This window comes from Anopheles merus, chromosome 2L (genome assembly GCF_017562075.2).
Source record: "Anopheles merus strain MAF chromosome 2L, AmerM5.1, whole genome shotgun sequence".
Lineage (NCBI taxonomy): Eukaryota > Metazoa > Arthropoda > Insecta > Diptera > Culicidae > Anopheles > Anopheles merus.
Genome location: NC_054083.1, coordinates 10,690,059 through 10,716,288, shown reverse-complemented (window position 1 = coordinate 10,716,288; position 26,230 = coordinate 10,690,059). Strand labels below are relative to the sequence as shown.

Sequence of the window (26,230 nt, the reverse complement as noted above, 5' to 3'; positions counted from 1 at the left end):
GAATCAGAGAAATAAGCAATCAAAACCACTTAAGCATGGAATCAAAAACTAAACTAAGTTATAATATGTTATAAGATTATGAATTTAAGATGACAGATGATAGAAGTATGAAAAAAAGTATTTGATCTGAATCATATTGGTAAAATAGACACAATTATTTTAGTGGTATTTGAATTTTGTAAAATTAAAAGTAAAGGCAAACTTTTTTTCCTGAAATATTTAATAAAATAATCAGGAGTTGTTATACAAGCTAAAATGAAGTACATTGTAATGAATTTCGGAGTTCGATTAATAATCGGTAGCTTAAATACAAACAATGTCTTTTTTTATTAACATATTATTTTTAAGTTCCTCGTTTCCTGTCCTTTCTGTTTGTTACGTTTACGCACATTTGTATCCCATTTTGGCAAGTACGCGTGTGCCTTTGGTTTGACTCGTACATTTAATTTAATGCTCTCTTTCTCTCTCTTTTTTTCATTTCTTTTTAATCGTACTCAGAGTGTGAACATTTTCTTTTTCTTATACCGTTAGAAAGTTATTTTTTTGTTTAATACTTGAATTTTGGAATTCTGTAGTCAATGGTTATCTACGACACTAAATGTCTGTTAGCTGACTGATGTACTCATATCTAATGTATAATGTTGCTTCAGTTGCCGGTTTGCTTTGTTCGAGGTGTTCTTTTGTGGGATATTTTTTGTATTTTGAATTCTTTAGCACTGACTTCATGATTGGCTACTTTCATATTATGTATCGAACATCTCAGTAATATTTGATCGTTTTTTTTGTTTTGTTTGCTTTGCTGTTTGCTTTGCACCGAATAGCTTTGCTACGTTTTCTAGTGTTTCGTGCCTTTTCCGCGCACCCTAATTAATCTATACTTGTTTTTTTCATTTCTTTTTTTAATCTTCAATCATAGCTGTTTTTATACACTTCATTCAGTAACAGAAACATTCATGCTATCAGACACAACGATGGTTTAATCTTTTACCGTCATTTTGCTCTTCTCTTTTCGGTCACACATTTATATTTATGTATATATATATCTATTTACCTACAATATACCTTACATTTTCGCACATCAGTTTCAATTGGACTCATTTGTGGATACTCGGGATGCGGCAATGAGTCTCAATATGTTTGCAGTTAATCATAATTAAAAGTTCTTAATTTCTGTTTGAGTTTTCGTTTTCATCGCGTATAATTCGTGTAGGGCAGTTTATTGTGTTTTTGTTCCAGATGCTCTGTTGACATTTAATGTGCTTGTCCATCGTTTTACTTTGCTTATGAGTACTACGAGCCCTGCTTTATCGGTTGTATTTGTTTTTGTTGTTGTTGTAAAAATTTAATTTTAATTTTGATCACCTTTTTGTTTGTTTGTTGTTTTTAATTCATGTCTTTTTTCTCATCTCTCACCTGTACTATCAGATTTCGCTTTTCTTGCTATCCTAGTCACAATTGTACAAATTGGCCGAAAAAGATATGCCGAAACTTTTGCTGTATGGAGTGCATATTGCAAGAGTGATGTACTCACAGTGCAGAATTTGTTTCTGTCTTTGTTGTCGAGTACGCTGCTTCTGGTGTGGTGTACACATTGAACGAGTCTTTTGTATGAAATAAAACCAAATAGTTTTTGCCGAAACAAAATCAAACGGCATTAATATTTGATATGCCACTTTGAAATTTTAATTAGCAAAAATCATAATTAAAATTAAACAAATTATTTGTCAGTGCCCTTTCCTGTGTAATTCGTAACATAAAATACTTCATTAACATGGCATAGCCTTAAAATATACATGTTAAACATACAAACGTGTAACATAAATAGCTACCACTTAGGTTAGTGGTTTTATTTTATTATTTATTGAAATGAATGTAATTAATCAAAAAGCTGCGTATCTTTAGTGAAAAAGGGTTGCAATTTCCACACTCACTTTAAACATCTCACATCGATGTTTGATGTTTTAGTAAGCATGAACAACGTGTGTGTACGATTGTGTGAGGAATTGTATAATTTCCGTCCTGAGGACGACTTTATATGATAAATTGTATCGTTTTTAAATATGAGTTGTCTGTTTTGTTTTGCTTATACTTTCATCTACATACTGAATTGCTGTGAATAGGCTTGGTTTTGCTCATCAATAAATTCGTACAGTTCGATGTTTGGCCTTCTAACGCTTAACTACCGGATTCACACTGTTTGGCTACGATTTTTGTTAAACTAACTGTATGCTATATAGCGGCGTATCGGTTTGTGCATGAACCTCCTTCCAAGCATCTCCATGTCGGTGAATTATGTTGTCTACCGTATGCTACAGACATTAGTTCTAGTATCTAGCAGTGTATGTCTGCAACCACGACTATTTGTGACAGATAAATTCCTGATCTTCAAAAGTACGTAACATGATATTCAATATTATCAAAAACAAAGTCAAAACTCCATAAATCAGTAGAATAACAATCGAAAAGACGGAAAACCTGAAATGCTTTTTCGCCGGTACTAACGGATTGATTCGTTTGTAGTAAAATAAAATAAAATAGTCCTTTACGCGGATAAGAAAAACAAAACAGTTATCCATAAAAAAGTCACGTAGCAAAACGATGCACTTGTAATTGTATGCTTTAATAATCGAGATAGTGCTTTGGGATATACTGTTGATTTTTGTTCCACATCAGTGCCTACAATGAAACAATCATGCAAACAAGTATCGCTTTACCGCTATGTGAGTGTTTGCATTTTTCTTAGTTTTTATCGGTAAAACAGTACGTCTGATGGTAGATTTTCAATGTATATTGTAAACTAGTAACCATTTCTATTATATGTGGTAGACAGCAAAAGAAAATCGTGCCTCTGTCGATCTATCGCTAGTGTGTGTGTGCGTACGTAATTTGCATTTCTTGGGACTACAAACTAATGTATGGATATCAGCTGTGCAAAACTGTTCCTGTCGAAAGAATCGCTGTACTGCTTGCCGTATTATTTTTTGTTTGTTTGTTTGTTTTATTCTAGTCTATGCTGCTGCTGCATAATGCCCTTTGTCTGCTAGCAAATCGCTCAAAGCCTATAGTTATCGGCCATTTTGTAAATTTGATTGTGGTATACACCGCTCTGATACCCGCTCTATCGAACAAATCCTCAGCTCCGTCCCGTGACCGCACTGCGTGGCAAGACAGCATGCGGACAGCGGATACTGGAAGCAACCTTATGTACTGTATTGCAAGCATTCGATGCACCATCGGCCGCTCATTCTGATTGCAGGAGATACGGTAAGTAAGACAAAAAGATCGACTACTCTTTTCGCTAAATGCAACAATCCCGGACCGGAGTCGGACCGGCCCAGACAGTTAAGGAACATCCAGTTGGAGCCCGTGCAAGTTGTGAGACGATTTGTTCGTGTTTTTAGTGGTTCTCTCATAATTTTTATGAGTGTTTGTGTGTGTATGTGTATCCGGAACCATTCTACTTAACTGCAGACTTTAAAAGTTAAGAATGTAGTAATGAAAATTCAGTCTTTATACACAGATTACAAAATCCTTGCTGTAGTAGTGTATTTGGTTTCATACATTGCCATTGTATGCCTTTCCTTATGTTAGATTCCTTTTGTCCTGTTATTCAGAATCTGATTCATTTGTGAAACTGCTGTTCTTTTGAAGCGTAATTCAAACGCCATCTACATTATCAATTAAAAAAAAATCAAAACCCACTAAGAATAAAGTATAAAATTATTCCGACAAGTAAGCAACTTCATGGCGGCATCTTAATAAACAACTTCATGGCGGCACAGTTAACGGCCAATTTGATTGGGTAAAATTTAAACTTGTTTATATGCCAACATTGGAGTTAAAGCTTGCGGACTTGTAGTAGATAGGAAGGCAACCAATAAGAGCGAAGGAAGTACAGTTGGCACACTCGTGTTGAAAAAAAAAGTTTCGTTCCACAACATTTGCTCTGTCAGGCTTTTACTGACGCAAACTCGCGCACACAATGGCTGCGTGAGTTCTAGGTAGAATTTGCATTTTAATTTTCACTAGCTAGCCTAAGAAAAGGACGATTCTTGTGATCATTCGAATCCAGCTGCATGGTCGTTTTCCAACTTTCCAACCTCCCCTTTTAAGTTGTTGCTAGTGTATAGTGCATTTCTTTTTGTTAAGTGTATATAAAACGTTACCTACTTTTGATTGAGCATTCCACCTCGCACACTGCATATCGGTGGTAGCAACAGGAGAGAGTGGAAATGGTGACAGTTTAAAGACCTACAGAAGGTAATGGAATGATTCCACGCTCTACATGACATATTGTTTTGTTTTGTCTTGTTTTTAGTTTTTAGTCTAACGATTATCGTCCTATCTTTTTATCTGCTACAACGTTGGCTCCGTGGGCTACTTATACACTTAAAAAGGAATACTGAGAACGATTGCCGACCTGTTGTCCTGCTTGGTTTTGATTCTTTAACCCGAGATCCGAAAGCGCTGACACAGCTTACACGGCGATCGAGTAATCGGAAGGATGTCCGGTAGCATTTCCACCACCAGTGCCACCCATGATGCTACCCACGATGCCACTGTTTCCATTGTTGTTATTGTTGCTGCTGGCGCTGTTGTTGTTGCCACTGCCACCGTTGTTGTTGTTAATGTTGTTGTTACTGCTGTTACTGTTGGACCCTCCGGTGGGTCCGGCCGTGGTGCTGTTGCTCTGATTCGGTCTCGACCAGAGTGACGATCGCATGCCCAGCTTAAGCTTCTTGATCGTATCGATGTCGCACTCGGCCTCGGACAGCTCGATCCGATCCGGTGTGCCTCCCTCGATCGGGACCTGATGGAACAGTGGGCCACCGCCCGGCGCACTACCGTCTGGCAGATGGAGCGGTGTCAGCAGTGATCGCATCGTACCCCTGGGCATGTAGATGTGGTGCGTTTGACTTTGACTATATTGGATTCACGGAACGAACGGATGTTGGGGGGTTGTTTTCGTTTTGATAGTATGTGTGTGCGTGTGTTTGGAACGTATTCAAACGTTTCAAGTGTGACGGTTTCCGAATATTGTACATCAAAGGTGGCCAGTGCGTTAAGGTCAATGCGTTTCGTTTTTGCATTTTAAGGTTAAATTTAGTTTGTTTCATAGCCATAGCAGAAAGCATTTACAATTTTTGTTTATTTGATAATACAATTTGAAGGTTTTGAGAGATGACGCAACAACAAACAGGTGATGAGTAGGCAGTAGTAGTAGTAGTGGTAGTAGTAGAAGTAGTGGTAGAAGTTGTAGTTGTAGTAGTTGGTATCGAAACCGAGAAGAAGGTAGAGTCGTTTTAGTGATCAATTGCTATGCGGAACGATCATATATTGTTGTTTTTTTGTGAAGGAGGGATGTGGTGGTGATTGATGTGAGCTTGGTGAAGGATGTGTATGCTTTTTTTGTTTTGCTTTGATCTGGACAAGTGACACAGGTGTGTTAGTGACGATAGGTGGCACTGTTGATCGTATCCAACTACATCTTAGCTTGTGCGCTGGTCAGTTGATGTGGTCTTTAAGACGCTGGTTTTGTTCATCAATGGCCTTAGCTTTTTTTGCAAATTGTTTTTTTGTATGTTTTCAGTTTGGTAACACAGCTTTTGTTCTACCGCTGCTTGTACTAATGGTTTAACAGAATATCCTTGCCTAATCAGTCGACTAACTTCGATTGGTTTCGATTTAGCAGTTCTTATTAGCTATACGCATAGGCTCAACAAGTGCAGCGCCGTGTTGCTCCTGTCCTGCGCACTGCTGGGCGAGACGCCCCGCCGTACGCTCACATGCACACCCATTTCATCAACAGTTGGGAGACAGACGAGAGTTGGTGGAGCCGATTGTTCTACTACTGTGTATGGGACGAAACTGGGACGGCATGCGGGGAAGCTGTATCGGAACGTTATCGTTCTGGCAACTACTACGGGGTGACGCTATTGGTGACTGAGCTTTGGAGGACTTGTGTCGTGGTGTGGTGTTAGTGTTATGAAGGTGAAGATGATGGTACCTTGAACGGCCACGCCGAGGTAACGACTTTTGTTCGGACATCGGCGATAAATCGGACGATGTGCTCGATTGCGTGCCGTGATAAATTAGACCTGGAATAGAACGCATATAGTGGTTCGGGTTATAGCCGTGGTCGCCTGGGCCGCCAGCTGCCACGTCCAGATCCTTACTGTGCTTCATCTTCGCGTCCAGCTGATTGGACGATTCGGTTCTGCTCGACGTTAACTGATCTGGGTCCGAATCTGACTCCTCGCTCTCAGGTTCCGTTTTGCGCGAGTGTCTTCGGCGGCCCTTGGACGAGTTCTGCAGCGAAGTACACGGGAAGGAAAGGGTTACGTTAGCTTCAGTACGCGTTACGACCGCACCCGCAAGCAGTGCTGGTAGAGTGTACGGTGTTGTGTACGTCACTACACCTGGCCACACTATGCTGAACGCAAAAGTTAAACGTAAATGCCGCACGGCCCTACAAACCTATAGCATACATTAACTCAACCGAACAAGGGATCATCGGGAAGCATGGAGATTTTAGGGGATTTCGGGGACTTTCAGAGGATCCGTTTAGGCTGTCAGTACAGCTCGCACCGAACTGACTGCAGCAATTGTTGATGTGTTTTAAATTTTAAATTTTCATTGAGTAGGATTAACGTTTTGGAGAAGGAATAAATGGGAACGAACTCATGAATCGTTAAAATCAAATTAAACCAAACGCAAGTGAAAGGGGAAAAAGAAGCCGTTCAATAGCCAATCAGTGTGTGTGTAAGTGTGCGTGTGTCTAAGTAGGGATAGAAGAAGTAAAAAAACGCACAATATTGTAGTATGGTGATTGATTGTGAAGTCTCAGTACCGCTGCTGGTGGTGGCGAGGCGCAACCCTCGGTCATGGCGCGTTCGTGGTACATGAAGGAATGGAGCAAAGTGTTTGCAGGCCCGCTGTGGTGAGGTTGGGCAAGTGTGCTGGCTTCTGAGAGCTGGAACGTAGCGTAGGGTGAGATGTCCTCGGATGTTTCTGAAGGTAGAAGAAAGGGATGCATGGTTAGTGGAAGAATCCTTAGTAATGTAAGTAAAAAAATGTTATTTTGTTATGAGATTTATTCAGAGTAGCCTTAGTAAGGATGATTAGGGCCTTATTGAGTAGTCCATTAAAAATGTTTAGTAAACTGTCCATTTAAATATCACCGCAAAAAATTGGAGGAGTACGGCCTTTTAGAGTACTCCATAACAAAGTGTATAAAATTTAATATCATACCCAGTAAAGATCATGATGGTTGACGTGGTATCAGTAAGAAATTCATTAAAACAATCAGGAAAAAATAGGCTTTAAAAAGGAATGGATACTAAATCATAGCTGATATGTTGTGCGTAGGGGATGGCTCGAGAAGTGCTGCTAAATGTTTTATATGAAATAGGGATATCTTTCCGTGACGACTATAGAGTTCTGAAACGCGCATCAGTACTGTTCACCTAACACAAATAGAACCCTACAACGGTTTTATTAATATAAACTAATGTTTTTATTTGGCAAACTACCGACATCGGAGGAAGGCCTATCTATGTCATATGTGGTACCATATATGCGACTAATTAAAGTACCCATCGTGGGATAGTCGGTCCAGTGCATGAGGGTCTTGACCATATGAGATGTGTTCTTATCGGTTCTTAACACTTTGACCGCCGGCCTGACGTCACAGTTTTTGAGTGAGCACGTAGCGCATAGCAAGAGAGCGATGAGAGCGACAGTTTCTCGTACCATTGTTATCATTCTTTTGTTTCATTGCGATAAGCGGCGTAGCACATGTCGTTCTCATTCTCTCTTTCCTACCTCATTCGTTCTCAAGAGAATCACTGAGCGCCAGATGCAAAGCTGAACGGTGAGCAAAACCGTCATGCGAATTTATATGATACGGCGCTTAAAGTGTTAATACTGTAGTGAGACATGAACTACCCTTAAAATTTTTTTTTAAGAATTGCAGAAGGTAGAAAATAAAGGCTCAGAAAAAGGCTGCCTTATCCTATCTATCTTTAAACAAATTATTCATCCATAATAAGACACGATTCATAAAAAATTGTAACTTCTTCTTCGGTGCAATGACCTTTTAGTTTAGTAGCAACCGTCAATACTAGCAGGGTTTCCAAGTTACTTTCGAGTGTGCATATCATTATTCACCGCTTCCAAGAAGTTTTTCAACAGCTGCCTAATGGTGTATTTGTATCAACATAAAATTTCAGTTCTTAATCATGATATTGAACATATCACAAAGATGCAGCTTCAGACACGTTGAAAATCATGTGGAAGAACTGAAACATTGTTATGATTTTATTCGAGTAAATTTGTAAAATGTGTAAATTTTAACTTATTTTTTCTTTCTCATCTTCTAGCCTCGTATTTCCTGCCTATACTCTACATCTATACTCTATTCTACTCCGTTTTTGTTAAGTAAGCTTTAGGATGAATAACCAAAATCAAACAAAGAGATACAAATACAATGAAGACGATGTTTCACTATGTAAGTAGATAAGTTTGTAAGTTCATTTTTCATTACGAAAAATCATACTTACCAGGTATTTTGTCACCGGCCTGCAGTGCTACTTTATGAATTGTAGCGTAATATCGATCCCGCTGTGCATCAGTAGTTTGCTGGCTTTCCATTGTGTCTTTTCGCTGGCGGCCTCTTTGGCCTGTAACAAAATAAAATGTGTTGGCTTTGTAGTTTGAAAAGGTTCATCAGATGGAACATTGTTTTGAATAATGCGAAACTTACGGTATTTGTAACAAACCACTGTGAAAGCAATGCAAATGATTGTGGCGGTGATGGTGATGATGATCGGTATCAGAAGTTGAATATTGTTATAAAAAATTTGAGAACGATGTCCTCTTTGTACTAGTTCTGGTGGTGGTGGGTCTGGAATGAATAGATGACGCGATAGTTTAGTAGTTTGCATCTGAGTTTTACGCTCCTTTACGTCCGTTAGCAATACCTCCGTCTTTTGTGAGCGTCCAGAACGTATACTCGGCATTGGTCGAACCGGCTACATTGTGCGCCTCCATCTTGAGCCGGTACATCGTGGATGGCAACAGCCCGGAAAGGGTGAAGCGTCGCTGCGGCTTGAGCGCATTCGACACCAGATGCCACTCGTCATCCAGCCCTGTCGATACGGATCGGTACTGCAGCACGAAGTACATAATGGGACAACCGTTGTCCGGCCACCCATTCAGTCGCAGCACCACGGACGTTGAATTTGGCGCTATCAGTACGGAGTCGGGTGGTATGCCCGGAGGTTGCCCTTGAGTTTTGACGTTTAGTGTGGTGCTGGCGGAGGACGATCCGATCTTGTTGTGGGCCACCAGGTATACCTGATAGGTACTGCCACAGAACAGGCCCTTCAGATCGTGGCTGGATGCATGGCGCGACAGTTGCATCTCCTCGAGATTTCCGTGCACTCGCCGATAATGGAGCGAGAACGCCGTGATCGGTGCGTTGCCCGTCGATCCGATCTTCCAGTGCAGTAGAATGCTGCTGGAAGTCGCACTGGTGACGTACAGTACCGGCGGCCCGGGAGGAACTTGTACTAGCAGATTGTGCGTAAGCCGATCCGTACCGATACCATTGTCAACCTGGCAGGTGTAATTACCGGTGTCACTTGTTTGCAACATTGTCACGATAATCTCGCCTGAATCGAGCAGCTGAATGTTATGTTGCGTACCGGGACGTAGCAATGTGTCACCCTTGAACCATTCGCGCCTCGGTTGTCCCACTGCCATGCAGTTTAGGGAGGCGGACGATTTCCACGGTCGAATGGTGAGCCCACCGAATGAGACGATCTTTGCCGGTACGCGGTTCGACGTGAGCTGTGAAACGACGCGTGAGCTTTTACCCTCACCGACCCGGGTGGAAGCGGACACCCAGAACTGGTACTCGGTGTGGCTTTGCAGCTGCTTCGCTTCGAAGTGGTGCTGGTGCGCTTGAAGGTTTCGCTTGTCGTTGTTCAGCTCCTCCCTTCCGTTAACAGCCCGCATGTAGAGGTTGTACTTGGTTATGATGCCATTTGGGTCTCGCGGTGGAAGCCACGACACGTACAGCGACGATGGTGAGCTGATGGCAATTTTGATATCGGCCGGTGCCTCGGGCGCATCTTCGTCGGTGTGACAGAAGGAGGGTGGAGAGATCACACCGTCACCCATGCGCGTGTACGCCAACACTTGAATGCTGTAGTTGGAAAACTTGCGCAGATTGGACAGGTGTATCGTTAAGGAGGTGGTCTTGCGCGTCTCCATCTCGCCACTGCTGATCGCATCTTCGGTAGCACACTCGTAGAACACCTTGTACCCCTGCAGAAGCCCGTTCGTGTGGTGCGCTTGCGGTGGCTGCCAAGACACCTGGATCGAGGTGGAGCTCTGCGCCATACAGCGAATGTCTTCCGGCGGTTTGCTTGGAACGTCTTCCATCGTTTGTGCGGTGACCGGTTCGGACAGAGGTCCCGGCCCGACTTGATTGAACGCTTGCGCAACGATCGTGTACCGCGTGTACTTGGCCAAATTACCCAGCAGTAACTCTCCGGTGCCATCCTCCCCATCGCCCGAGATAGAGGTGAAGTTGTAACTGTTTGTCGTGGCATGCATCGAACGGTAACCGATGTTGTAGCCCTGTATTTCACCGTGCCGCAACTCGTACGACGGTGGCATCCAGGTGATCAGTATCTCGGTGGAGGAAATTGGTCGAGCGCCGAGATTGAGCGGTGGTCCGGCCGGTCGTTGCGGATCGGTTTTAATGAACAATTCCTGACTCGGCGAGCTTCGACCAGCTGGACCCTCGGCAATTATTCTGAACACATAGTTGGTCGCTGGTTTAAGGTTCTCGATGATAGTTGAATAGGCGGGCGGATCAGATATCTCGATGTACTGCCACTGTCGGTCAATCTCGCGATACTCAACGATGTACTTGGAAACTTCTGCCGCGTCACCACCGCGCGGCTGCCACTTTAGGTTCACCACTCTGCTCGAAACCGTTGCGGCCTCAAGCGAGGACGGTGGTTGGGGTGGCTCCTGTACCTGTAGCTGAACCAGCTGCTGATCTCGCCCGTACAGATTGCTGGCCTGGCAGAAGTATGCTCCACTGTCGCTGCTATCTACGTTCGATATTTGCACCTCGGCCGAGATGCCCTCCGGCGTAGCGTCTTGCTTAATCGAGACGCGATAATTCGTGGATGGGTTGAGCTCGTGTTTTCCATTGCGCAGCCAAACAACATTTATCGGTTTGTCACCCTTCACCTCACACTGCATGATGGCTGTGTCGCCCTTCTTCACCGTGACCATCTTGGATTGTCCAGCAAAGTAGGGAGAGGCTGTGAAATGGTGAAAGTGGCAGAATGCATTTACGTGCGATGGAAGTGTTTCTTTATTATCTAATTGATTATGTGACGCGAGATTTGTGGTCTACTATCATATATAAATAGCATCGTTTATCGCGTGTGAAACTAAAGCGTATCTATACTTACAAACGTTTATGGTCAATACTCACAGTTCACTTTAAGCTGTATAACTTTCCCGATTCCGGTACCAATGCCGTTGTTTGCCTGGCAAAGGTAAAATCCTTCTCTGTCTTCCTTGACGTGCTGCAGCAATAGCGACCCGTTCACCAGTAGCTTCGTATACGGTCGCTCCCGCACCTCTTCGTAGTCACCGGATTTACTTCCTTCAGGCGTTGGAAAATAAGTCACGCGGGTGTACAAAGCACAAGGGACGGAGGGTGTGTGCAAAATAAACACAGATTACGGGTGGACGGAAGAGTGAAATTGAGTTATAATGAGTTCCCGGTGTATTTTGCCCCTTCCTTTTCAGTACTAAGCTGCCCCAGTGTAGCCGAAATGTTCTCGCCTTGGGTAGTTCTTTTCTTGGGAAACGGGAAAAGTGATGTTGATGGAAGTGATTTACGAGCAGGAAAGAAAGAGTGGGGACCTTTTCGGCTGTGTTAACAAGGCATTTGGGTAAAAGGTGAAAGAAAAATGAAACCGTAGAGGAGGTGCCCTTTCCACTGCAGGCACTGGTACTGGGAAGGGAAGAAAAAATCCACTCGATCGTCCCAAATCACTCACCTGTTGCTTTCTTCCAAAGAATCGTCGGTACCGGTACTCCCTGAGCCTGGCAGTGAAGCATAATGTGACGGTTCCGTTCGACACTCACGTCCGTCGGCTCGACTACCCAACGGGGTGGAACTGTGCGGTAGGAACGTCGGAGAATGCGGAGTGATTTTATCCGTTCCATTGAGTTCGGGTTGAGTTCGGGGTGTATGGCCGACGAAGGAGCCGACACAATTGAAACGTGATTCAAACCCAGTTTCGCCGTCCGAGTTTCAAGGTAAACGTCCGGGGTAAAAAATAACACAAGCGAACAATCCCCGATTGGAACGAGAGAAAAAAAGGGAAGAAGAGAAACACAGCCGATACCAGTGAGGTGATGCCGGCAAGTGGCGGAAAGAAAAGTTTATCGTTAGTCGAGGGCGAACAAGACAAAAGTTTTTGCCGAAGCAAAAGTTTTTCGTGGATTTTCTATCATGTTTTGCTTGGTCAAATGGTGCAGTGGTGGGAGGCTGACACGGGATAGTAAGGTGGTTACAGGCAAGAAGACAGGCAGGCAGGCAGGAACAGTAGCAATCTGGGAGATGGTAAAAGGGTTTAAGGAATGGTTTGCTTTGGCTTTTGCGTTGCGAAATGGTAGTGATATATTTTGTTTAATTTTCGTACAGAAACATAGCAACTATATTTTTGGGTGAAGATTTGTGCAGGTGCGGTGTGGGTGCAATAAATGGCGTTCTCCTATGTTTGTCTGGTTCTAGCGAGTGTGTGGCATATCGAAGCAAAAAAGGAACTCATAAACACACAACAAGTTTCTGAAGATGGGTCCGGATAAGCAAAACAGAAATAAACCAATCCAAACTTTCCTTGCTCAAGTATTATGACATATTCGAAGCAAAGCTACAAGTGTAGTCGTTTGTTTCCTCTTGATCGGTTTGACATCTGTTTATTTTTTTTTGTTCAACCGTCTAGCCATAAAAGCCCCGGTGAAAGTTTTCGGGCCGCACAGGGGGCAGAAAGTTATTCTTTACGGTATTATCACTGCATGGGGATACCATAATAGTGATAGGGTAGAATTTTATCCATTGCTATTGTATAGACTTCTATACTGTAATGGATCTAGGGACAGGTAATTTGAAACCCCATTTTTCTGAAGATAAAATTTGTTAGAAAATGACGAATCGTAGAAAATAACATTTATTTTATTAGTAAGATTTTAAATTGTATAAGATGTGTTAACATATTTCACATTCCTATTTTTATCATAATATTTACCAGAAAATGTCAATAAAAAGAGACGCACAAATAAATTCATACACATGTTTGGAATAAAACATGAAGCCTTCGGTTAGCCATCAAGATTCCTTCTTTTGTACGGTTCTGTACCTTAAAGCCACTTGATTTAGTGCTTTACGATATACAGTTACGGTAATTGACTATTGCAGACATATTGTATATTTGCGTGAAATAAGTAAGCATGTCCTCAGAATGCTCTTTTTTGGTAAATGGATATTATCGGACATTGTTATGGTATACATGAAACATAATTTGTGAAGTCAAACATATTAATATAATATCTTTAGAATAAAGGTACACACCCATGATTGAACTGGTAAAAAAAGGAAAATAAAGTTTGTTATGAGTAGTTCTAACAATGCGACCATAATTCATTATTTTGTAGTTCAAGCTATCAATTTGTTACCTTAGCTACAAAGATATATTTATTTTTATTGCCATTCTATTACTATTTAAAAAAGTTGTACACTGTACAAAAAGGTCTTTATTAAATTTAATTTGAAAAGCTTATATGTTTAATGTATTGTTGATGTAACAACCAATGCAATCGGATCGGTCTCATAGTAAAGTCGTCAACTCGTACGGCTTAACAAAATGCCCGTCATGGATTCAGGCCCGAAATGGACCATGCCTCGTCCTACTATGGATAATCAATAAGTCAGTGAAAGCCAAACCCACTAGGCAGACCTTTACTAGCAACGGTTGTTGTGCCAAATAAGAAGAAGAACCAATGCACTTATGCTTTGGTGTTATTCGACAAAATATCTGTTCGGTTCAGTACCAGCGCTTTAAGTAATGAATAGTTAAATTATGGTAAACTCGTAACCAAAATGATTAAAGCATATGTTTATTTTGAAATACATAAGTAATGAATGAAATAAATTCTTAGTTTCGATGGATGGTTACAACATTTTCAATTTGTTTGTTTTATAGAAAAAGTCAACCTTGTTCAATGAGCATGAACCACCAGGCGGCTCCATTAACAAGCACAAATGCATAGGTTTTTTTATGTAGGGTGTTTTCCGCTTTGTAACACAAAATAGCAGTATTTTAACACTCTGGGCGCTGTGTGGCTCGTTTTGGAATCACAGCTTTGTTCACTCTCCTTCTCTGTGATTGGTCTCTCAGCAACTCTCAACAGAGCGTATTGCAGCAGGAAGAAAGAGAGAGTGCATATTGCCGAAGCGGCATCGTATGCGAGGATCGGAAAGAGAGTGAACGATCGTAAGCCAATAAAACGCTCTCATCGCTCTCTTATCTTGTACTATGCTCTCCGCAGAAAGCGCATGCAAAATGCCAGCACCCAGAGTGTTAAACATACAAAGACACTTCATAACGAAAATATGAATTCAAAACATGGTTGTTTTTTTTCCTATAGTAACTCATAAGTTATGATTAAATATTTAATTTTAGTTTTTATAATAACTTATTATAAATATCAATAATCAATATTAATAGCAACTATCAATACACTAATGGATGTGTTGTTAATTTTTGTTTAGGCAGCATGCAATTAGCAAAGGGAAATTAACAGTTCGTATCGATTGATATGAAAAAAAAAATAATTTGGTAGTAAAGTTTTTTTTTATTCAGAAGGAACGGTCCAAAAAGGCCGTATTGCTTAACACATTGACCGCCGGCCTGACGTCACAGTTTTTGAGAGAGCACGTAGCGCATGGCAAGAGAGCGATGAGAGCGACAGTTTCTCGTGCCATTGCTATCACTCTTTTGTTTCATTGCGATAAGCGGTGTAGCACATGTCGTTCTCGTTCTCTCTTTTCTACCTTATTCGTTATCAAGAGTATCACTGAGCGTCAGATGCAAAGCAGAACGGTGAGCAAAACCGTCATGCGAATTTATATGACACGGCGCTTAAAGTGTTAAGGTAGTAAAGTTAACAAGATAAAAATTAATTGAGTTGCCAGTTTTTTGCAATCATATCTGCTCATGTACGGTGCACGATGTATTGATGTATATCAATATGTATGCAGTTTGAAAAATAAATATCTCACAAATGAACGTTGACTAACCACTAACTACAGACAGCAGCAAATTTACCCTTCATATATTGTGGTTTTGCTGAAAGCTTCCGTTTACGTGCTTTGGAATGATCCCGTTTCGCTCATCACGTACAGGCAAACAAAGCGTGAAATTCATGAAAGAAAGCCAAACAAAACCGGCAAATGATACACCGGAACGCTTCAATGCATTTGAACGGAGAAATTGGATGCCGGTAATGGTATGCAGAATCGGGTAAGAAAACAACAACATCGAAAAAAAAACCGCTTCTCTGCATGCAATGCATGCTTTCATCTGGACCGGTACGATCGATAACTTTTCATGATGACGTTGCTCGGTGGCACAATTCAAGTGCAGTTGGGCCGAAAGACTGCCCGAGCAGATAAAAAATCAAACAGCAAATTCATGGCTTCATAAGTGCTGGATGGGAGGCGAGCAAAGCCCCATGGTGCTGCAAACCATTGGACGGTGATAGTGCACTTTGTGCGTGCCTGCGTGCGTGAATTTTCGATCCATTAGGTAGCGCAAATGTTGAAGAAAAAAATATGCAGATACTCAAACGCCCGGCAGAACAACCATCGAAATCGAATGGAAAGGGGTATAGATTGGGCGGTAATACTAGCGAAAGCAAACATACGCTCACACCGGTGCGCGTTTTATGAACGGCCAATGCCAGGCCACATGGAGCCAGCCCTTAGCCGGAGGTATGGGATTTGTTTTATTAATTTCTGGCTAATAATGGGAATAATAGCTGAGATTATTGATTGTTATCGATACTTTTTTCGTACCGTTATGTGTTCCGTCAGTGGGTCAACTCGGGTCGTATAAGCTTGCAAAGCGATGCGTTTGTGGTTTTGATGCATGTACAAATCGTGCATGTGAAATGAAATTTATCCCGAAATATGTTGGTACTATTTTGCTAACGCTGCAAAGCATACACGCGCAAAACCATAATGCTTGGAGCATTCTTTTTTATGTATAATATAATAATTATACTACAGTTTAGTAGGCGTTAACCAATGTGCTAAATGAATTCAATATGCCATCCGAACGGCGAATGACGAAAGTCCAGCTATGGGGATGCTAATGAATCGCCATTAATAAAGAGCTATCGGGGTTTCGAGCGAATGTGGACGCACCCGAACCAAGTTCAGGGAATAAATAATCGATTTCATTTTGCTTTCTACTCCTAGCATTGCGTGTGGTGTGACTTTTTGTTCTGTTAGCCGATAATTAATACTTGCCTGATTGAATTTCAAAATAAATAAATGCTCATTAACCAAGCTGCGCGATGTGTTTCAAGAGCAAAAACAAAAGCTCAATTCCGATCAAACGTTTGAGGGATAAATGAAAGAATGAAGAAAAGATTTAAAAAATCAAATCCTCGATATGTTTGCTCTTTCGCGAGATTAAATATGCATCAAAAGTAGTCGAAACACGTGATGAATTATTACTCCATACATCATTTGGAACACCATTTACTGCAGCACCGTGTGCATACACAATTCTTCCTTTCTACAGGGTTTAATTAAAATTTTCAAAAGTCGCATTGCAAAGCCAAATGGCAAGAATGGGTAGCTGAGATTGTAGGAAAATTCTGGGTGATATTTTTATGACGTTTTGGAAAACTATTAGGAATGACAAAAAATGATATGGAAAATAAATTAACCCACGGCAATGGTTTTATTTTATGCAATGGTGGTGAAAAAAAGTTATATTTGCGAACGACCGAGCGAGCTGCAAAAACTTTAAACATAAGTGAAAATAACGTAAATACATAAACTAAGTGCCGGGAATTATTCTCATTAGGGAAACGAGAAAGAGTGAATAGCAAAAGCCTGGGATTGATTGTTGTTGTAGTAATTCGATACTAGGTGCATGGGTGAAATTGGGTGAAACAGAGGACACTGTGCTCTACAATAAATGGATGGACATTTTTCCTTTTAATTTCTACGACGAAAGTATAGTGTTCATATATCAAGTGTACATTAAAGAAAGGTGCAAATTAATTGTAACAATTTTCATTGAACTTGTGTTACATGACCTACAAATTAGATACAACATATGATACTTTATGTTATTATATCTTGAGTAAAATTGTGAACCTATTTATCAGAGGGTATTTATGTTTCTCATTGACATTTTCATCAGAATACTATACTTTTGCCGGAAATCAGGCCAGGGGTGCATTTACATGACAAACAGTAGAATATATATGTAGTGAAAAAATGTGCATAAATGTAAGAAAGGTGGAAAGATTGGGATAGATCAAGTACATACAAAGGCTGTGAAAATAGGAACAGATAGAAAGAGTGTAACAGAGAAAGAGACAGAATTGTTGTGAGAGTATGTCTGTGTTTGTGTGTGTGTAAGAGAGGGACATCGGTGAACAGAGAGTATTAAGGAATGAATAGAAATAATGTGACACGGTAGTGTGTTTTTTTGCGGTTCTATATATGCACGGTTCTGATCAGCGGCGGTTGCATCGGTTAAAGCGAATAAACAGGCGCTCCGGATGTAGAGTGGTTTACGATTTTTGTTGTTGTCCTTACTTTCTACCCTATTTTTTGGTCGTTTTTGCCCCTCAAAGCTCATCGGTCTGCAAAGATGGGTCGACGAGATTTATGTCACCCGCTTTGGTTTTGCAATTTTTATTTCGCTATTAATTTCAGGAAACGATTGCAACCGAAAAAAGCGAATACCTCTGCGAAAGCTCATCGTCAGTCAGAGCGAATACGAGTACTGTAAAATAAATCCCGCTGCTAAAAACGACGAGCGAAAATTTCGACCAATTGCTGAGTGGAGGAAAAAAATAGAATGATATTTCTCGCACATTTTCCGATGTTGCGGCTTCCTTCTCTTAGGCATTTCCCCCGGCGAGCGAATGTGGTCTCCAATTTAGCGGTTGCTACGTGGATGATTAAAAGCCGCCTATTTGCTGTGCTGGCAGTGCGCCTGTGCTTTTACTGATGCCGCCGTGCGACACCACCAGCGAGGAGGATCAGGATCATCTTTCCCTTACGTTCATTTGCGCTATGGCATGCAGTTTTTAAATTTATGCACCACGTCATCCTGTGTCGTGGACGGGGAAACCCCCGGTGATTTGCGGATGCCGGTACGCCGGATGGATTCATTAGAGGTTGTGTCATTATAATGACATCGCCAGCTTTGCTTGCGGCGACGGAAATAATGGAGTAACCTTTTTTCTCTTTCCCCTTCTGCTCCTTAATCACCACAATCAGTCAGGTAGAAATGGTGCGGGTCGGTGACCGATGCGGCATAACGTATCTTTTTAAGGGATTAAATCCAGTGGCGGTGTGTAAGAAATAACTTTTACATCGTTCCTTGATGATGGCTTTGCACACATCGTCACATATTACCACGGCGGGCCGACGACTATTCACTCTAATACCGATGCAACCGTAACCGAATCAAAGCGGTGTAAGTTAATGTAAGCGGCACGCGGTGCAATTGAAAGAACTGGTAGGGTTTGTGCTACGACGGTCCCCTGGGAGTGTTGCTCTCCGAGGATATACAGCGGATGCTTGGAGTTGCGTTGTGGGTGATATGTATTTTTTTAAGACTATACTTTTGCGGCTGCCGTGACTCCTTCTTGACAACTACGTGGGCGAGGGTGCGTCAACACACTGAGGCGTAAGGTGGGAAAGCATGTGGGAGGAGTGCGAGGAGGCGTGCGGTGGCTGGAACGGATACCGAACCTGAATTTGGTTGGAATTCGTATTTGCTGATATTGCTGAGCATATTCGCGGTTCACAGGACAAAGAGTGTGAAAAAATAAATCACATAAACACACACAGGCACAAACACAGAGAATACAATGCGCTTGTAAATGGCTTGTGTGTTGGATGCGTTTTTTTGTGGCGTCGATTTGCGAAAACAGCCCCTTATGCAAGAAGGAAAAATAAAGAGTAAAAAAAACTAGAAGTTGAAAAGAATTGGCAACATAAAAAGAGGCACACAAACTCACACACATGTGCCCATTTATACGAACACTTCAAAAAGAAAGTGGCCTTGTGGCGGGTAGTGTTGTTAAATTTGCTAATAAAAAAACGACAAAAGGGAATTGCTGTTTTGTAGCACGTTCTTCCTCAAGCGAGTTGTTATTGTTATTTATAATTCAACCATCTTCGGTTGTATTTTTTGTGCCATGTGTATTTGCAAATCGTCATGGGTTTTTTTTTTCGCTGGACAATGCAGAAAAATGTAACACCAAAAACCGAATGAAACAAACAAAAAACAATCGTAAAGCAGTTGTCGCATCGCGGTTTTTGCAAAATGTGGCATTGCAAAGTTTGTTCGAAATGTGAAACAACATTCTTTTCATTTGGACTAGCGTGGAGCAGATTACTGAACGAAAGCTTTATTGCATTAATAGTCTTTTTCATCAAGAGTTTCGACGCAGACAACATTAATGCCGAAAAAAAAAGTTTTCCTATTGTTTACTTACATTGCTATTACTCTGATTGTCGAAATGGTATGAGAAATAGTAATGGAATTATAGATTGCTAAAAAAACAATGCAGTGCCTAATATAACTATAAAAATCTGCTTTTTTTCTAAAATTTTGTTCAACGTTACTGAATAAGGTCTAATAAAATGTATTTATATGTTACAGCTAGCTAAGTGTATGAAATGCGTACTATCAAGAAATCGTATTCAATTATTTTTCTCAGATCGCATGAACTAGTGCGAAAAGTATTCAACGAGGGTATATTTCAAAGTTATGCGATTTTTTTTATATATTTTAATCACATGATAAAATAGTATAGTTTAATATCAACCCATAATTTTATCATAATTCATCGAAATAAAAACACATTTTTTATCTAAAATAAATATAAATAAACTCGTCATGGCCAGAATGACCCTTTCTTGCGCGCTCTTTCTGCCTTCAACGATTCATATCTCCTATTCGACTTCAACGTCCCAGTTTCCCAATTCCGCTCCCGTCTTCGTGAATCCTCATCCCTCATGTTTCCCTAGATTATAAGAACACATTTGTAAAACCCTAGAGGCCAACAAATTTAAATAAATAAATAATAATAATAATAATAATAATAGTAAAATAGGACAAAAAATGTTCAAAAACCAATTTTGGTTAGAAATTAAAGTAAATGCCATGTTGCCATGCATCATAATTCAACGATTATATATTTATTTAAACCAAATTATTTTTTAAAATAAAATTCTCAATTTTTTAACTCTGCTTCTTTTTGTGTAACAATCTACATTGGGGCCTATAAGGCTTTCCAGGCATAATTGTACCATATAACTGGAAGACTTAGCTTGTGAGGGACTGGCAATATAAGTATCAATATATATATTGAGTATAGTTATATTGAGTAAACCTAACAAGGCTTATATTTTAAATTTAAAAAAAACATGACAGTTTAGTTATATTATGCACTAACAAAACATTTAATTAATTTATCTTCCAACGACTCCTATTTTAAGCAATATTTGAACGCACAAACAAGGAAAGATAATCAAACGTAGATACATTTAAGGGTGACGTGATGACAGTGTGGTTGTAATGGCTGTGTTCTAATACTACGAATATAGTGGCTGTATAATGTGGCTATAGAAATGGTGAAAATTTTCGCCACCTATATCAATTTCTGTAAATAAATAATAAACGTAAAGAATATAAAACATTAAAAAGGGTTGTCAACTAAAGAAAAAAAATGAATATAGAATCTGGAACGTTTATGTAATAGTTTAATTGAGTTTGTTATTGTTATAACATCTGAAGAGCTGTTTTCGGTCACGAAATGCCGTATCCAAAAATTACGCCATCAAAGTATTTTTGTTTCTATACAAATTCCATCCAAGCACCATTTCCAGCCAGTTAGCGATGGATGCATCGAATTGTAGCGTTTTGAATAGTACATGTTTATCTCGGAATATAAGGAATAACGTTTATTTTTTTACACGGTGCGGAGTAAGGCAGAGCATATTGTATTGAAAAGCTGCACACATCAGTTGAAATGAAACGTTAAGCGTAGTTATAATAGCATTGTGCAAAGTTGCATGAGGCGTGTTTAATATTAGTTACTCAATGGAAGAGGGTCTAACACCAGGTGCCTGGAAATTGTTGGAATGGTGAAGCCAATAACACACAAATTTCAAGGAGCAGACGTGATATTGCGTGGATAAAAACATTCAGCGTTGAAGTGCTTTAAACAAATGCATATCGGGTGGTTAGGTAGTACGGCTATACAGTGTGGTGGATGCTAATATTTATTACAAAAAAGGATAGCGCTTGTGAGTTTGGGTTTGCGGAGGCCTTCTGTTCCATATTCTAAAACAAATATATAAATCAACGCTAGAAAAAAGCATTATGGCTTTTATTACCGATAATAATCGAAAAAATGTGCATAGGTGCATTTAATTTTACGTAACTAAAACCAGCAAAGTAAAAAATTATAATATAAAAATCGTTAAATTCTTTAAATTATGACAAACAAATATTCCAACAAAATTCAATTTTTTCGAGGCTGTATTGAGCTTTACAAAAAGGCGTTTGTAAATATTGTCTATTGGTGTGTTAGAACACAGCATTACAGTGTGTAAGAGTCCATTGGTGTGTACCGAGAATTTAAACTAACTTGTTAGAAAAAATGTATTGCTTTCTTGATATTGAAATGAATTATCTGTGTAACTGAATACAGGCGTACGAAAATCAAATCAGTGCGTTAAATTAGATAAAAAACATCCTCAACATCGTTTTAAAAAAAGTCTGTAATTTGATATATTTTTAAGCGTAAAGATATAACAACACATGTCACATGGATCGAATCAAGAAAATATCGATGCTATAGATATTTAAAATCTTCGTCACTGCATTCTTGAATATCATGACACATAATCTCTTGTGAGTAAAGTGTTTCATCGTTCTATCGTAACATTTTTCATATAAATTTAAGTAATCAGTACTAACCACTTCGCAGAAAAAATATTGGTAAAAATTATAATGGTTTCTATAAATATAAGGAAACTGATATGTTTTTGTTTTTGTTAGCAAAAAATGCTTTTAATTTGCAAGTACTGTAAAAAAGATTGATTATTGTGTAACCTAAACATATTTAAGACACATGATATTTGTACAGAACACTTGCTGTAAGATCAAATACTGAAAAATCAACACTGAAAAATAAAAACAAACAAACATTGGAAGCTCATACCTCTAAAGCGATTAACAACAAAACTAAAACAAAGAGCCAACTATGACGCCTGTGGCCGTCTTGCTTGCTCGAGCAACTAAAGCGTAAAAAGTATTTGTTTGGTGCATAACACAATTACCTGGTGATCGGCCGCAAACCCACTGCGTGCTAAAGCAACTGGGATAGGACACACAAGTGGTGATTATATAGGCTTAAAATATATGTTTGCATACATGTTAAATATATTGATGTATCAACTGGTTGAATGCTTACTGGTGGGACGGAGGTGTGGAAATAAAACCAAAATAAAAAAAATATGGAGCAGTACATATTGGCGTTGCACGGATCACAAACTACTGCGCGCATGTGCTTGTCGCATTCGGGTAAGGTAACAACAAACGCGTTTTTCATAAAGCACGGACAGGGAATTTTTACTTGCTCCTACAGAGAATGGCGTGTTCCATCCACCGAACAGTTTGCAGATGAAGTTGTTGCAATTATGCATCGGTATTGCGATATCGGTAGGAAACAATAAGAGGCAAACGCAGGTAAAACAAACGGCGGGCAACTAAAACAACAAACAGCAGCAGTAGTGATCGGTACAATTAGCGGAAGATACAGTACTGATTATATGACACACAACGTTTTGCGCTAGTAAATAAATTTCTGTTCTTGATTGGCTTGGTTTTATTCAGTGCAAGTAAAGGCAACAACAATTGGCAAAAGGTGTGAAACGGGATAAAAATTGCATTTGTTTATCAGGCTGGTGAAGTGTGTGAGGCAAACGAAGTGGCGAGTACTTTACTTTACCTTTTACCTGTAACGACGCCGTGAACTTCACTTCGGCCGCCGGATTGCTGGCCACGCACGTATAGTCGCCGGAATGCGCCGCCGAGAGGGAGGGAATGTTAAGGAGGGACGAGTACTGGTCAAGGGTGGAAACGTTGGCGCCGAGCAGCGTGGATAGCAGCGGATCGCCATCCTTTAGCCACTTGAGCGTTAACGGTGGATCACCCTTGGACACGCCGCACACGGTGCGTGTCCGCATGCCCTCAGCTAGGCCGTCTTGGAAGGAGAACGGCTCAATGTTGGGAGGAACTAGTAGAGCCATGGTAGGGACCGATTGTCGATTGATTTTGTTTTGTTTTCAGATATTATGAAGTTCATGGACATGTTCGATCACGCGGTTTTGAGATTAGTGTTCCACAGACACCGATTCCAACGGTCGGTGGTATGTGGAATAAATAGTATTGATGATGGTGTTGATGATAGTTGTAGTAGAAGAAGTTGTTGTGGTAGTAGTAATAGTAGTAGTAGTAGTAGTAGTAGTAGTAGTAGTAGCAGTAGTAGTGTGGCACAACCGAAAATGCAACATGACAACCGAAGAGCGACAATGTGAGTGTCGGAAAGGAAGGAAAAGAAACAAGAAAAAAGAACGAAGATCGTGAGTCAGGATTAGGTACGATACAGTTACCATTAACCAGCAGCGACTGATGGCCTTCGGTTTCGGCGGCAGTGTTGCGTACAACGCATGAATAGTTGCCGGTATGATCGGCGGTCAGATTCTCGATCAGCAGGATGGAGTTGTACTGGTCGACCTGTGTCACGGACATGCGCTGGGTAGGATCGATCGGACGACCGTCCTTGCGCCAGGTGATGGTGAGCGGTATGTCGCCCTTGATGACGGAACAGGTGATCGAAGCCCGATCGCCAACGTTCAGCGAAAGGATGGACGAGTGGAACGGGTTCAACTTAGGCGGCACTGCAAACGGTGCGTTAGGAAAAGGCGATTACTAAAAGTGTTGCTATTGTGTGAACACACGTTCTTGCAATCCCGAACGCAATTACTCGGATTCCGTGAAGGTGGATTACCAAGAGGTTCATCCATCTCAGAAACAGCTTCTCGGGAGATACCTAGTACGCTGGTGGAAAGACACTAGAGCCGATTAGTAAACGACTGCCGCCAGGGCAATACTAACCTATGACCGCCACTTCGCCGCTTCGTCGCGCACTGTGCCCCTGTTTGTTCCGTGCCCAGCACGTGTAGACACCGGAGTCGAGCGATTTCTGCACCTCCTTGATCTCGAGCGTCCCGTCTGACTGCACCTTCTGGCGCATATCCTCCGGCAGCTCGCGGCCGCCCCGCTCCCAGTGAATTTCCTCGATCGGATAGCCCGCTACCGGGCACTTCAGGTATAATGTATGCCCGGCTACGGCGGTGACTTTCGGTATTAGGCGAATGTACGGTAATCCTGTCAATTATATAAGAAGCATGCTTAGCAGGTGTTTTTTCCATTTTTCTTTTTGCAGCCGGAAATGTAGACGCTTACCGTAAATGTTGAGCCTTGCGGAATGAGATGTCTTTCCGGCACGGTTTTCTGCGGCACACGAGTATTCGCCGCCGTCTTCCACCATCACGTGGCTGATATTTACGTGACTGATGACGTCCCCGTGTACGGTTACATACTGGCCAATCATAAACCTGCCGAAGAAAGGCGTGAGAAAGTGCGAGACAAACGAAGGGTAAGAACAAATCGAGAAGTACTGCTGCTAAGCTCTTTTAAAGCTGCTTAATATGTCACATGCTTTGTGTGAGCATCGACAACTAACACGACGCACAGCACGTCGTCGAACTGGCTTTCAATCGGTTAATAGTTTGAAAAATAACAGACTAGTATTCACTTCATGTATGTACGCGGAAGCAAAGACGCATTTCCTCCAATGCTAACTTATGCGGTAACTAATTAAGCATAGAACAGACGAAGACACTTTGCACCGTGCTACCCGCGTGAGCAAACGTTCTTCCCTCTCTCGTGAAGACAACGACCGACGACTCCCTATTCCCAACACGGTCTACCGCAAACCGATTTGGGTCTGGTGGAAGTTAATTTGAAGTCTCGGGTATTTTGGGTACCGCAAAAGCGCAAAATATTCACACCCAGTCACAAAACTTTCCGTCGCTGTTCCGTCGCTCGTCCTACCCGATTTTCAAGCTAGTGTGAAGATTTTCGGGAAAAGGTACGTGAGTCTGTAATTTAGCTGCTGGAAATGAAACAATCCATCCCCGGAATGCTACTACCACTTAGTAGCGTAGCCAGAGAAAATGAAAGGTATGGAAAGTTATGAAGAAGGAACCACCATACGTGGGTGTCTGTGGTCGGGCGGGTCTAGTGTGGGATGCACGTGATTCCAACGCCATCACCTGACACCAACGTTTTGACTGTTGAATGTGGGTCCAAGATGTCGTGCAAAGATGAAATATTTAAGTTTAATCCGAATCCTATTATAATTGGATCTTCGGTTGTCGCTGTCGCCAGAGGATATTTACTGTTGCTAGACGGGCCAAGTTTCGCTGTGGCCTGTAGCTAGTAAGCTGAAAATTATTGTATCTTAGAGTAGGGAACTTACGGCGGGAGTCTCGTAAACTCTCGACAGGGGCCCAAAGTCTAGAGGATTTGGCAGGAGGTAGATGAAAATGTTGCTGTCCATTATTAGCTGAAAGGCGCTGAAGTCAACCTCTCTTGACTGCACAGATAGTCTGCCACGTTGGGGCCGTTCGGCGTTTGACGAAAGTTTTCCATCGGCGTCACGCAGACAACACTTTGGCACTGTCGGGAGAATTTAAATTAGTTTGCAAGTTTTGCCACCACCGATTTCA

The 26,230-nt window shown here is 41.2% G+C and overlaps 1 protein-coding gene across 8 annotated transcripts in view; it reads right to left on the bottom strand.

Annotated features, from left to right (window-relative positions):
- Positions 1–303: 303 nt before the first annotated feature.
- The window catches only part of LOC121591537 (Down syndrome cell adhesion molecule-like protein Dscam2), a 101,570-nt gene continuing 75,643 nt past the window's right edge, over positions 304–26,230 (bottom strand). Inside the window, exons 8-19 of one of the 8 annotated variants that reach the window (XM_041912165.1) lie at positions 24,903–25,054; positions 24,552–24,824; positions 23,383–23,670; positions 12,096–12,215; positions 11,522–11,695; positions 8,982–11,345; positions 8,765–8,905; positions 8,562–8,681; positions 6,812–7,011; positions 6,177–6,309; positions 6,008–6,098; positions 304–4,922 (exon numbers count right to left, since the gene is read on the bottom strand). In XM_041912165.1, coding sequence (XP_041768099.1) covers positions 4,478–4,922; positions 6,008–6,098; positions 6,177–6,309; positions 6,812–7,011; positions 8,562–8,681; positions 8,765–8,905; positions 8,982–11,345; positions 11,522–11,695; positions 12,096–12,215; positions 23,383–23,670; positions 24,552–24,824; positions 24,903–25,054 — 4,501 coding nt within the window. In that variant the 3' untranslated portion in view covers positions 304–4,477. Of the gene's footprint in view, positions 6,310–6,811; positions 7,012–8,561; positions 8,682–8,764; positions 8,906–8,981; positions 11,346–11,521; positions 11,696–12,095; positions 12,216–23,382; positions 23,671–24,046; positions 24,335–24,551; positions 24,825–24,902; positions 25,055–26,230 lie in introns of all 8 variants that reach the window. The other 7 variants (XM_041912166.1, XM_041912162.1, XM_041912163.1 and 4 more) reach the window with 7 other exon arrangements.